Genomic DNA, 12,349 nt, shown 5'->3' with positions numbered 1-12,349 from the left:
TTTTGTTTTGAAAAATGTGCAACCATGAACGACCCCTGCACCAAGATAATCCAGACTCCTACTTTGTTTAACTGGAAATCTACATCTACTAGATACCAGCGACGATTCGACCGCGAGGGTAATTGCAAACAACCGATATTGACTATGAGGCGATGAAGTAGTTTATAAATATGGAAACAATCATTTTGACGACATAGCCTTGCGCCTGCTCTTGCCAGGCCTTGATGCCTTTGGCTTTCCTCTTGAACCAGCTTTCATCTTCTTCGTATTGAAGCTAGACAAGTCTCCGGAGCTCAGAGCATCTCCGGATTTGGCATGTCGCTTCTTACCACCAAATCCGTACTTTTCATTCTTCTTTTGACGCTTGGCGTTTACGCCTTTGCCGGATGGGCCTCCTCGAGAAGAGCCCATGCTTTGTGCGTGGCTAGCAAGCTCATTATCAACACTGACGTCGAAAAGGTCCGCTTCGTTGGTATTCATATCATTGCCTGACTCTTGGCGTTCTAGACAGAGACGGATGCAGTTAGCAACAGCATAGTAAAATAGTAAGTGGGTTGTATCGGTTGATGGCGAGTTTATGAAACCTACTTCTCTTAAGTGTTTTGATCTTCTCTAGGGTTTCTCGCTTTGCTTTTTGTCGCTCTTGAAGCTTGGCTACTTGGACTTGTTTACCAAACTTCTTCAAATCACGCAGCTTGCGTGCCTCAGCAGCGGCTTTCTTGGCGGAAGCCTCTTCAATAAGCTTAGCCTTGACTTTCTCCATATGGGCGTCCTCCTTGACCATTTCAGCGAAATAATCCTTTGGACGAGAAAATGGTACGCCTTCAGCTAGAAGTCTTGTGCGACCTTCCTTGGCGGCGTCCAGACACTGCGAATAGAAGGCAAGCTCACGCTGCAAGTCATCAGAGATATCGGGAATAGAATCGGCAGTATTGACGGAAGAGACAATGGACTGGTGGGATGCAAAAGTTGCGCTTTTATCTGTTGGAATAGATATACGATCGAGAGCTGCTTGGAGAGCGGAGGTGTTGTTTATCGTGAGCCGGGTATGTGGTATCAGGTCCTCTTTGTCTTCGTCATCGAGATCTTCAAGATCCGAAATTGGAATATCTTCCTCATCCTCTTCACTGTCATCGTCTCCTTCTTCGTCTTCTTGTTTCGATTCGTTGTTTGTTCTCTTTCCGGATGCGTGCCTGCTGACTTTTTCCTCCAACTCAATTTCTGAATCGGAAGTATCTGTCTCGTCTACAGCTCCGATGTTCATCTACGAATTGTGTCAGCCCCGCAGTCGATCAACAGTACGTTTCAGTACAGCTAAATCACAGACCTCTTCAATGTCATCGCCTTCGCTCTCAACATCAACATGACCGTCAAGCGCATCGTCATCCTCGTCGCCTTCGTCGCGCCGAGCTGCTGGAACCCCACCAAGCTCTGTGGCCGCACCCTTACGTTTCAGGTTCTCTTTGTGCTTCTTTTTTTCTTTTAATTTTTTAAAATCAATACCCTTTTCTGCGGCAATCGCCAGGCGCAGTCTGCTTTTGGTCACCATGTTTTGTGGGCGTTTGTCGTGACGGGTTGACAGGTGGGAAAAATCCTGGCGTCTTGAGCGGTGCTAACTTGCTTGCCAGCCAAAAATTCCCATTCATTACTGAAAAACTTACAAAATTCTGCCGCACCACTTCTCACCGCCTAGACGAGTGGCCCACCCATAGATACCAAACTAGTGTCTTGGGCAACTCAGTACCTACCCTAGGGTGCAATGGATCTGGACTCTTGTATTTTTGGTTACTATCACACACCATCTTCGCTATTACAAGGCAGCTTATCAGGCTTGTGTACCAGCGCATGACTTATGTATTTTTTAGCTGTTCTGAGGGAGCTCTGTTGTCCGCAAAAACAGGCGCCGCGCGTGAAGTTAGGTAATTTTCCACGAGCTGGGGGGGGATCAGTGGCTGGCGATGTTCAACCAGACCAGGCTCAATTCCTCAAATAGCTACACCCGTACTTGATAGTGCCAACTAGCCCAATGTTTGCTACCCACCAACATTAGAAAGTACCGGACCTGTAACCAGGCAGGTACCCAGATCAGGCGGGGGAGGTCTGCCTGGAGTTGTCGGCGGGTTGACATGATCTGAATACCTACCTATGTAGGTAAGGTCTAACAGGGGACTGGAAGCGCGGATGTACATAGGCGCTGCTCGACAAGTGTATATTGCCAAATCGTAGTGCCGTGATAGTTCCGAGCCTGTGAACTTGCTCCAATGTTCCTAGTAGTAAGATTCCTTTGTTTGCTTAACTACGTCAACGGATGCCACAACACATGCTTTCCTTTGACGTTTGACGTCGGTACAATGTGACAAGCACAGATTGTTTCTGGTAGGATCCGTAGACTTTATACACATGGCCTTCATTGATAATTATAGAAAATACTTGTAAAAAACACTCCCGGTACTAAATATGCTGCAGCATACTTTTTGCGAGAGGCCACTCTTCAGCCACTGACTGGATCTTATTCGACCAGGTGGCGATGAATCTTAAAACAACATCCGAATAACGATTTCCTGTCGTTTTCGAGGCCCGCGGGTTCATAAATGAAAAGAAACGGGATTAAAATAAGTATCCCGTGCCATGCGTATCCGCCATAGTTTCATTTACACTTGTATCCTCATCTATCCTTCTTGAGCGTTGTCTGTTTCGGCGTAATCGGCAGTCAACACGACCTCCCTGAAAGGTCAAAGAGACGCGCTTCGAGACTGTAAGTGTGTGCGTGGGCTGGAAATTTACATGATGGTGCAGCCCTGGTAGCCTCCAGATCGGGCGACTTCCTCGCTCTTATCGGAGGTCTTGACGTTTCTGGTGGAAGGCATGTTGAAAATTGTTTGAAGTAGTTGGATTTATACCAAAAAAGAGCTTGTATAATTGTATTTCAAGACGTAGAGTATATTTGTGTAAGATTCTGGGGACTAAACACAGGAATCCCCTCAGTACTTATATACCCAGTGGCTCGTGTATTCCTGCCGTTTTGTCCCCGAATTTCCGAGAGTCTACTGTCATGTCATCAAGGTGGATATGCTATGCTGTTCATAGGTTTTCTAAACTATTACTCTCTATGTGGTTGGTGCTTCATATTGTTGTTCCTCATTGTTCGAGAAGCAATCACATGGCTGAGGATGATAGTAGTCCCAATTTGAACATTTCCATTGAATTGTGGTCAATGCAACCCAATAGTCTCCGTACTAGCCGCTCGTCATGGTGCAAGCCTTGTTTTCCGTTGCCCTATTCTTCTTGACGACGGGTATGCCGTGGTGCACTGCTGGCCTAGCAGCCACTGCTGGACCAGCTTTATGTAGGTACTCAAGTATGCACTTACAGATCGGCCAAGGTATCGAGACAATGAAGTCTACAATTCGTTTGTGTCAATGCGGTGCTGTGCCGTGGCGCTGGGTCCAGCCTCGTGGGGAAACTTCATTGTCCTTGTTAGTATTGTCTCCGCGCGCCACGCATCTCTCGAGTATGAGCACCACCGGACGCGAATACGGGTGCTGAGCTGCTGTACTGTCTATGCATGTGATGAATGCTGCAATTGCATATGCACAACGTCGTGAGACATATTGTTCTACAACACTCGGTATAGTTTGATTCTTGAAGTTTCCCCGCCCAAGGCGTTGCGAGATGGTTGGATGACGCTAAATTGCTTGCCGGCCTGCTGGTATGGTGGCAAGATGCATCTGGCATTACTTTTGGGGGATTCACAGGGCGCCCACATGACCCGTGTGGTATGGAATAATGGAACCCCTTGCATTCACGCATCTGCATTGTTCCTGGTGTCTTGACAGATAAACTCACAGGCCCTGGAGGGGCCGTCCATGCTCTCCCGGCAACCTCCTTGCTCATGATAACCGACATACGAGGTCTTCAGGATACTGGCCAATATGAAAAGTCCAATACATAACCCTGAAATCGTGTCCACCCGATTCCCCAACAACGCACGGTAGCGAAGGTTGATCGTAAAGCCCATCTTTAAGTGTGGTAGGGGATAGATGAGGAAGAGATACGCATTCCTCATACGCTGTTCCTCGTGGGAGGTTCAGAACCCTGTCCAGAAAGGCGTAATCAGTGCTAACAATGGTTGCGGTTGTTCGATTTGCCAAGCCATCTTGGCGACAGCTGAAAGCGCCAGTTTGCCCGAAGAGCTGCAAAACCAACTAGGAAACCCAATGCGTCATACATCAAGGGCACTGGATGAGCTCGAAAATCAATAGTAGTATGGCCAAAGAGATGATGACACTGAACCTGATGCTCTCTCGTAACACTTGGCTGTGACCTTGTCGACTGGCTCCTGAGGAACTGAGGCTTAGCTTGCGTCGTATGGCCGCTTCTGGAAGGCTCAAATATATCTTTCAAATCATGGACAGCATTGTCTTATTGCCAAAATGGCCAGCTATTTCTACTGAAGACAGTTTGTGAGAATGGCGCAGTATGGTCTTCGATAGTATAGAACACCTATCACAGCTGAATGACTGGACGAAAATGGGTATTGTGCCTAGGTTTGCGAGAGTAATGTGTGACGTTTTAGACCTGGTAGCTCGTGTTAATGCTAATCCTTATGGAGAACAAGCAATAGGATAGTTGACGTAATTGCCAGCAAACGTTAAGCTGAAGCGCCCAATAAAGATAGGAAGCTAGTATTTCCACTGGTGCGCGGATTTGCGCGGAAAGTGGGTCTGACACAGTGGATCTCGGCGGAACATTGTAGGTTGTGACCATGCGGAAAAAAAAAGTTCACAATGTCTGGAACTTTACACCGCGGACGCAAACTATCTACAAGCAGCCTGTTCGTTCGACAAAATTCTCCATGAAAAGAGCACGTGAAGCGCAACTAGATTAATCACGGTCCTGGCCTTTGCATCGTTGTGCCGTGTTATTTCGCTGGCTAGCCTAGGATGCCTCACAAACACAAGAGAAAGCGAGGCGAAGACGACAAGTATGTCTATCCAGTCATGTTTGGGCGTGTCACATACAGTGATGGCAGCTAATTTGTTCTTAGCTTCGACCTGCCTCCATCCCAGAGAGCTCTGCCGCTCCCAGTATCATCCAAGAGGCAAAATGCCAAATCAACGACGGACCATCCGAAGCAAAAACAACACCGCACAGATCGAAAAAGTAACGATGCCCCTCGAGCATTCAAGCGTATTATGGCATTTGCTCAAGGTAAAAAATCAAGATCTGGACTCGACAATGGAAGTTCTTCTGCCCAAAACGGCCCTAAAAGTTCAGTAACTCCGGTCGAAGTTCCGCGCATTAAGCCTGGGGAAGATATGAGATCATTTTCTGCCCGAGTAGACGCCGCATTGCCAGTAGCTGGCCTTACAAAGAAGACAAAGACCAAAGACGGCAAAGATTCACTTGGTATCAAGGTGCAACGCACACGCAAGGAGCGGAAGATGCACAAGCTCTACGATCAGTGGCGGGCCGAGGAACGCAAAATACAAGAACAGAAAGAGGAAGAACTCGAGTTGGCAGCAGAAAGAGAATTAGAAAATGACTACGATGATTTGTTTACTGACGGCGCTTGGACGGAAGCCGATGAGAAAAGGGGCAATAAGAAGTCTCGGAAAAGAAAGGGCAAGGGCCGAGAGGAAGACCCTTGGTTAGAGTTGGTTCGAAAGAGGGGGGAGGTCAAGATTGGCCTTCATGATGTCGCCCAAGCACCGCCAGAGCTCCTTCACAAAAAGACGAGAAAACAACTTGAAGTAGGAGGCGCGACTGTTGATGTTGACAGTATCCCCAAGTCTGCGGGAAGCCTGCGAAGACGAGAGGAATTGCAGACAGCCAGGGATGACGTGGTAGAGGCGTATAGGAAGATAAGGGAACATGAACAGGCTAAGCTTGAAGCCCAGCGAGGGAAATCGAAGAGATAGAACACCGCTGGTAAAATTGAACTAATGACTCTAGTCCTCAAATCCCGTCATCCAACGAGTAATGGGAATCGGTGGCTATATACCCAGCATGGGGTACATTAATGCCTATAATATCCTGTCTAAATAGTAAGATGCATAGATAATCTCACCAGACAAGATTCCGACATATAAAGGCCATGATATCAGTTACCATATCATTTTTAAGCATACCTGGCCAAGGTGACACATATATCCTGCCGGACGCGGAATCTGAATGTGTGCTTTCGGTCGTGATTACGTCATTATCATGGTCGCCTCTTCCAATCACCTCTGCTTTCTCCACTGTGTCATAAGGCTATCTTCGTGTCGACGCGTGACGGCGACCAGAGACATGGAGTATAAAACCCGTGGGGCAACTGGGAAGCGACCCGGTAAAAAACCTGTGCATCCACTTTTTTTTCGCAAAAAGCTGGGATGGTCGCATGTTCAACTCCCGGGCAACACAATCAGAAACTTCGACAATCATTTTTTTTTACATCTTTGTCAACTTAAACTGCGTTCTCAGTATGAGAACATCCGCAGGTCGGTCAGCATGGCTTGGGAGCTTGAGGGGCTGATTTCGCACCTACTGATCATCATATCTTGTGCTGGTGAAGAAGGTATGGTCACATCTACAGCCGAGTCGAAATTTTCCAACTTTCAGACATCAGCTCTCGCCCGAGGAAGAGAATGACTGCTTGCTAGGAAAGCTACTATAAAATTCATACTTGCTGATTTATACTTTCTGCAGGCTGTGCTGTTAGTGATATTGTGAAAGAAATCCGTGGCTCTGCTGGCTTTTCTGGGGCCCGGACTCGAAGCCCTGGAGAGCCACTTTCAGCAGATGCGGTTGCTACTATTTGGGGCTGGCTAGTCGCAAGAAGTGACGTATCCGTGGGACCTAACAGGAAGCACAATGATCGTCCTGTGCATGAGGTGTTGGCTTTAATCAAGAAGGTGTCCGGAGGAGATAGTGGTTCCGATGGGACCTCAGGCCAGGGTCAAGAACCGACATATCCGGAGTTGACATCGAGCAACGCATCGAGTCTACTGACATTTTCTGTGGAACGAATCTATGTCTCCGAAGATACCATGTGGGAGACGATCACTGGCCATTCAGTAAACTACAAAAGAGTTCCCCGTTCTGAGTGGCTACTACTCCTGGGCATCGCTTCGACCAAGGACCAAGGTATATTGCAAGGTGATCTGGGTCGTCTTGTCGACCAAGACAAACGATCTGTTCCGAAGCGTACAGACTCGTTGGTTAAAAAGGGATATATCGTGAAAAGGACAACGCTTGTCAGGGGCACGAAGACCAGCAAACTTTGGCTCAAACTGTTTGCTCCTCCGCTTCCAAAGGAAACCGACGATCAAGCTGTTGAACAAAAGGCAGAAATGAATCTTTCCCGTCATACTTTGGCAGCTAATCTTGAACCAGTCCCGTGGCACACGCGTTGGACTGGCGAATCCATGGATTTCCACGCCCTGGCAACCACTATTATGGCCACCACAAAAGAATGGCAGGTCATACGCTTACAAGATCTCAAGGCCAAGCTAGGCGTACTAGGGATGCGATGGCAAATGAAGATAGTGTCCAAGATTTGTCGTTTTCTCAACTCTTGTGGCACCATTCAGTACGTCGCCGCTAAACTCGACAACAAATTGTTCAAGGATTGCATCAGGTACAACAAAGACCTGAGTGCGAAAGATTGGGCAGCTTTTCTTGCTACGGGGAAACGTGCCGCCAAGCCCATGAAGACTGCCCTAATAGGCATGACCGAACTGGCAGAACGAGATGGACATGTTGATGTAACACGAGTTAATGGCTCCCGCCTGGAAAAGATTCCTCCATGGTCAATCGATAATCCGTTACCTCAGAAAATTACAAAGGCAGCTAAATCATACGGAGAAAATGGCCTGACGAACCCCGAGATCTACGCTCTTACGTTGGGCCCGACCTTTAATCGATACATGTCCAGTATGACAACAAGCATGGCCACTTCTACCGTCCAGCCGTTGTGCTTGCAGCATATGCAACTGAAGAGCGAACATATCAGAGTAGGAAAAGTAGCATCATATCGATATTACATTCCTCGGCTTCCCTTGACGAGAGAGCCTGACTCCACCAATGATGCGGGACGAGGCCAGTCAACATTATCAACATGTATGCATTGGTTTGAAGCCCCGTCATCCAAGCCTAAATTCTCTTCAGTGAATACCACTTTATCAAATATATGTGGGCTAGTCAAGACACAAGGCTCTACTTCCGGTGAATCAAAAAGGCGCGGGCGACCTAAAAAAGGTGAACTAGCCGATGCCCCTGAACCTACAACAAGACTCCATAGCCAGCAAACTATAGAGTCTGAAGTTGGCAAAAAACGTCAGAGAACGAATGGTTTTGTCACTCTTCGCATTGCGAGCAAGGCACTTCGGAAAGTGCTGGCTCAGGGGTCTATGTGTCAAAATGACCAGGACTCAACACCACATACCGCCGCCGAAAACCCATCCTTGACGATGGAAGCAGACAAATCGATGCACAATAAACTAGATCAAATCGGTCCGGACACGACCCCATCGCGCGGTCGAAGAGGTCGTGGAAGGGGCCGTGGCTCGGCTCGTGGAAGAGGGCGAGGCAGGCCGCCACACGCAGCCTCCGTTGAAAGCCCTTCATCACGGCCTTGGGTTTGTGAAACATGTGGAGGCAGTTGGAAGAACGATATTGGACTTAAATACCATCTCGAAAAGTCTCAGACACCGTGCAATCTTCAATATACACCTGGAGAACAAGGTTCGAGTCGTCGGGGCAGAAAATCCGCCTTTTTTGCTTCAAAAACCCGCGAGTCAAGTAACGAGACCTATGTCGATGCATCTCCAGAGCCTTCACCTTCACTTCGAGGTTTGGCGGGAGTTGCAGAGGACAGCGATGGTGTAGATCCAGTGGCCGATCAGACGATAACTGTTGAAATCCATGCAACAAATCGATTCCAGTCAACAACCACTCCTGGCCAAATGAGCCCTTCTTCTCATGTGGCGACAGTGAAGTCGTGGAAAAGGTCTTCCGCACCGTTGGATCAGACCATTAAGTTCTCGGCACCAAAGACTGATCAGGGGCTACTCTTTCAGCCCTCAACGAGCCATCTACGCCAGGTTCCCATTTTACAGAATCCAAGCCGTCATACGAAGATTTCAGCAGAGATGATTGTACCGGGAGTGCCAAAGGAGGTGTTCAATGTTACCAGGCCTTCCCCATCGGCCTCAACCGACGCTGTGCCCCAGGCACACCAGTACCCCCTAGTTGGCAAACCAGATACCGGCGATACAGCAGGTTCGTCGGGGGCACCAAGTGCAAGCCATAGTTCTGACTCCCCTATTACTAACAATGCATCCATTTCTTGTACAAAATCCAAGGCAAGAGGTGCAAAGACCAAAGACGACCGAGCCAACATACGCCACTACATTGAAAGATTGCTCCGTGATCAGAACGGGGTTCTTCTTGGCGGCAAGTTGCTTTGGGACCATGTATCAGCGACATGGAATTTGGAGTATCCAGAGGAACCCGTGCCGAAAAGAGACGAATGCCAGTCCGCTCTAAAAAATCTCTTGAAAGAAGGCCTTGTTATGGAGCACTGGCACATGTTCCGTGATTCTACCAGATCATTTTCTAAATGTCAACTCTTAACCTTGCCTGGCATTGACGCCTTTTCCCCAGAGTCTCTTCAACTGCTTGATAGAGTCAAGAATGCACATGCAGTCCAAGAATCCGGTGGGCATCCTAAAATAGCAGCAGATGTCGAGCTGCCCGACAGCAAAGTGGGAGGGCGTAGCCGTAGGCTGCTGGCCAGAGAGGTAGCCGTGTTGCACGCTCCAGTATACGCTGCCCAAATTGCTGCCAAAAAAGAGCAAGGGCCGGAGACTCGAGAAAGGAGAAAACGGAGGTTGCCTGAACCAAAGGGACCGACTGGTGACATAGAAACTCCTGGCTTCTACATCTCCAAAAAGCGCAAAAATATCAGATGGGCCACTACGAATTTGGAATCCGGCTCACCCTCAGAATTACCTGACTCCTCTCTTCTCCGGCCAAACATGGCGTCAGCAATAACAGTACAATTCCTCCAGCCAAACAGGTTTCTAGAGCAAGATGCTCCAAATGACTGGTCTTCAGTGTCTGTTCTCTCGGAGAAACGTCAATTCAGCTCGGAAGAGAACGTCACAGAGCAGACAGTCCCAATTGTCAACTCTCAAACCGGAGAGCTGTTTAGCCCTCGGACCACTTTGAGAGGTCAGAATGGGGTTTGGGCAGCCCTGGATACACAATACTTTGAAACAATTAATGGTAGCTTCTCCGTCCAAGGATGGATGCCAAATACCAAATGGTTTGAGTGGGCATCTTTCAATCGGGTTATCGATAAACGGTATGCATTCTTGGGCCGACCACAAGGCTTCAACGATGAAAATGGTACCAGCCATTACCAGAAGTTCTTGAGGAGTATTCGAGCCTGCTTCGAGGTAGAAATGTCCTGGAGGACACTTTTCGAAGAATCTGGCCCAGGGTCTGCTGGTCCTCACAACATATGGATTGACTTTCAGGGGGAGCCATCTAATCTAAACGCATCATCATCCCATTACGAACTAACTTGGCCGGAAGAAGGACTGCCGACCCAGTACGGTGTCTCTTTCGAGACCGGTTATGTCCTATCATCTTCTAGCGATGATGAATTCGAAATGCCTGAAGATGCAGTTGTCGAAAACGCACGCGTTCGGCCCCCAGAAAATATAACTTTCAAGGCGAAACGCGTAGCTCTTGCCACCCGTGCATTGACGCCTCTCTCCGTGTCGCAACTTGGCACTGTTAGTAAAGATGAGGGTGAATCAGAGGATTACCCATTTGATGGAACGGACGACCTGATGGCTGCTTTCATTGCTGTGCGTATATTGATGGGTGGTGCAGATAAAGCCATTGACTGGGGTTTGCTCATGGTTATCTTCCCAAACGCGAAGCTAATGCAGCTACGGAGATTTTGGGTTGAGGCGAGAAAGGAACAGGGCCCGTTAATCGCCAATTTCACACGCGCGTTCCAAGAGAGGTTTATTACTGCACTTGAGCAGAATGAAATACCAATGATTGACTTCGATAGGCCTCAAGATTACGACTGGGCAAAACTGATCCGGTGGACTCTACAAATACCTCGTGAGGAAGGGTTTGAAATTCCATCTTCCAGGGAATTGTTCAACAACCGTTTCAGCCTAGAGAGCATCAAACCTTCCGGAGAGGACTGGCGCGAGCGTTTCTTCCATACTCAAACCTCTATTTTTTCTCGTTTCGAAGCAGTCACCGCAGTTCCTGGTGTCTTCGCCATTGATAGAAACACTCACGCCTCAGAGGACCTCGCACGATTCAAAGAAATGGAAATCGCAAGATCCTGGATCAAGTCGCTGTGCAGCATGGGAGACGGAAAATATACCGTGGAAGAAATCAGAGACAAATTCTTCACGTTGTCCCCTGGCAACAAAGAAGAGACCTCAGCACTTTTCAAGGAAGTCACCGAACTTTTAACAAGACAAAGGATTATATGTAAAAGTAAAAAACCACTTCTAGGCGGCCGGCCTTACAGACTCAACGAAGGATACGTGGCCACACTGGGCAAAATGGCCCAAAAGTCAAAGTATGACGAGGCTGCTGCTTTCAAGACAAAGATGGACAATGCTTTCCGAAAGCAGGGAAAGATGCGAATACCATACACATTGGGTGACGGGGCCATGATGGCTCTCACAAATCTCAATGCATCTGGAAGAATAAAATTGGTCTCGACAAATCTGCCTTACATTCCGTTCGGTTTCGAGCCCGGAAATTATGAAAGTCGAAAATACCCAAAGTCTTATTATCACTTTGGGTTGGAAGCCGTACCAGCAGAGATTTACCTATACAACGAACAAATTGACGAGCTGCGCGTAGCCTGCGAAAAGGGGCCACCGGCAGGAGATCCGAGCAAGGAATTACCCCAGTGGGTTGATTTCTTCGGCGAACCGAACAACCAACGTTGGTCAGAAATACTAGGCGCGTTCTGTTTTAGTCTGGCGACCCGAGGATCCATGGATACCGATGGCATACGCAGCACTCTGAATCCGATTTTAGATGAGTTCGAAGTACAGCTCATAGCTCGTTGGGGCAAAGAGACCGGAGTACTGACCGACTTCTCAGACGGTGTAGGGTTGGTAGTGGGAGAATGGTGGTGGTTGACTGTACCATGGCTTCGTCGATGATGAGAGTAAATAGCAGGCTCATCAATCCCTGGTTGACCTGGGCGAAGTGACTTGTTATGTCATTATTAGAGCTGTATCACCACGCGCGGGTGCTGGACCTCGTCACCAGGGAGAATTGCTTGGTTTGAAACTATTTGTAGTAATGAATG

The 12,349-nt window shown here is 48.2% G+C and overlaps 3 protein-coding genes across 3 annotated transcripts; 2 read left to right on the top strand and 1 right to left on the bottom strand.

Moving 5' to 3' along the window:
• Positions 1–180: 180 nt before the first annotated feature.
• On the bottom strand, positions 181–1,549 carry EBP2 (rRNA-processing protein EBP2; the record flags this gene model as incomplete). Its single annotated transcript, XM_014691282.1, has 3 exons — positions 181–503; positions 589–1,264; positions 1,328–1,549. The coding sequence occupies 3 exons, from the start codon at positions 1,547–1,549 to the stop codon at positions 181–183; spliced, it is 1,221 nt and encodes a 406-aa protein (XP_014546768.1).
• Positions 1,550–4,943: 3,394 nt separating this feature from the next.
• On the top strand, positions 4,944–5,921 carry G6M90_00g095610 (uncharacterized protein; the record flags this gene model as incomplete). Its single annotated transcript, XM_014691283.1, has 2 exons — positions 4,944–4,984; positions 5,048–5,921. The coding sequence occupies 2 exons, from the start codon at positions 4,944–4,946 to the stop codon at positions 5,919–5,921; spliced, it is 915 nt and encodes a 304-aa protein (XP_014546769.1).
• Positions 5,922–6,492: 571 nt separating this feature from the next.
• Positions 6,493–12,147, top strand: G6M90_00g095600 (uncharacterized protein; the record flags this gene model as incomplete). The annotated part of the gene is made up of 3 exons (XM_066131498.1): positions 6,493–6,559; positions 6,691–12,083; positions 12,139–12,147. 3 exons carry the CDS (start codon positions 6,493–6,495, stop codon positions 12,145–12,147), a joined length of 5,469 nt encoding a protein of 1,822 aa, XP_065987550.1.
• Positions 12,148–12,349: the final 202 nt, after the last annotated feature.

Source organism: Metarhizium brunneum, chromosome 6, assembly GCF_013426205.1.
Source record: "Metarhizium brunneum chromosome 6, complete sequence".
Taxonomy (NCBI): Eukaryota; Fungi; Ascomycota; class Sordariomycetes; order Hypocreales; family Clavicipitaceae; genus Metarhizium; species Metarhizium brunneum.
The sequence above is the reverse complement of the archived record's forward strand: the minus strand, read 5'-3'. Positions and strand labels throughout refer to the sequence as shown.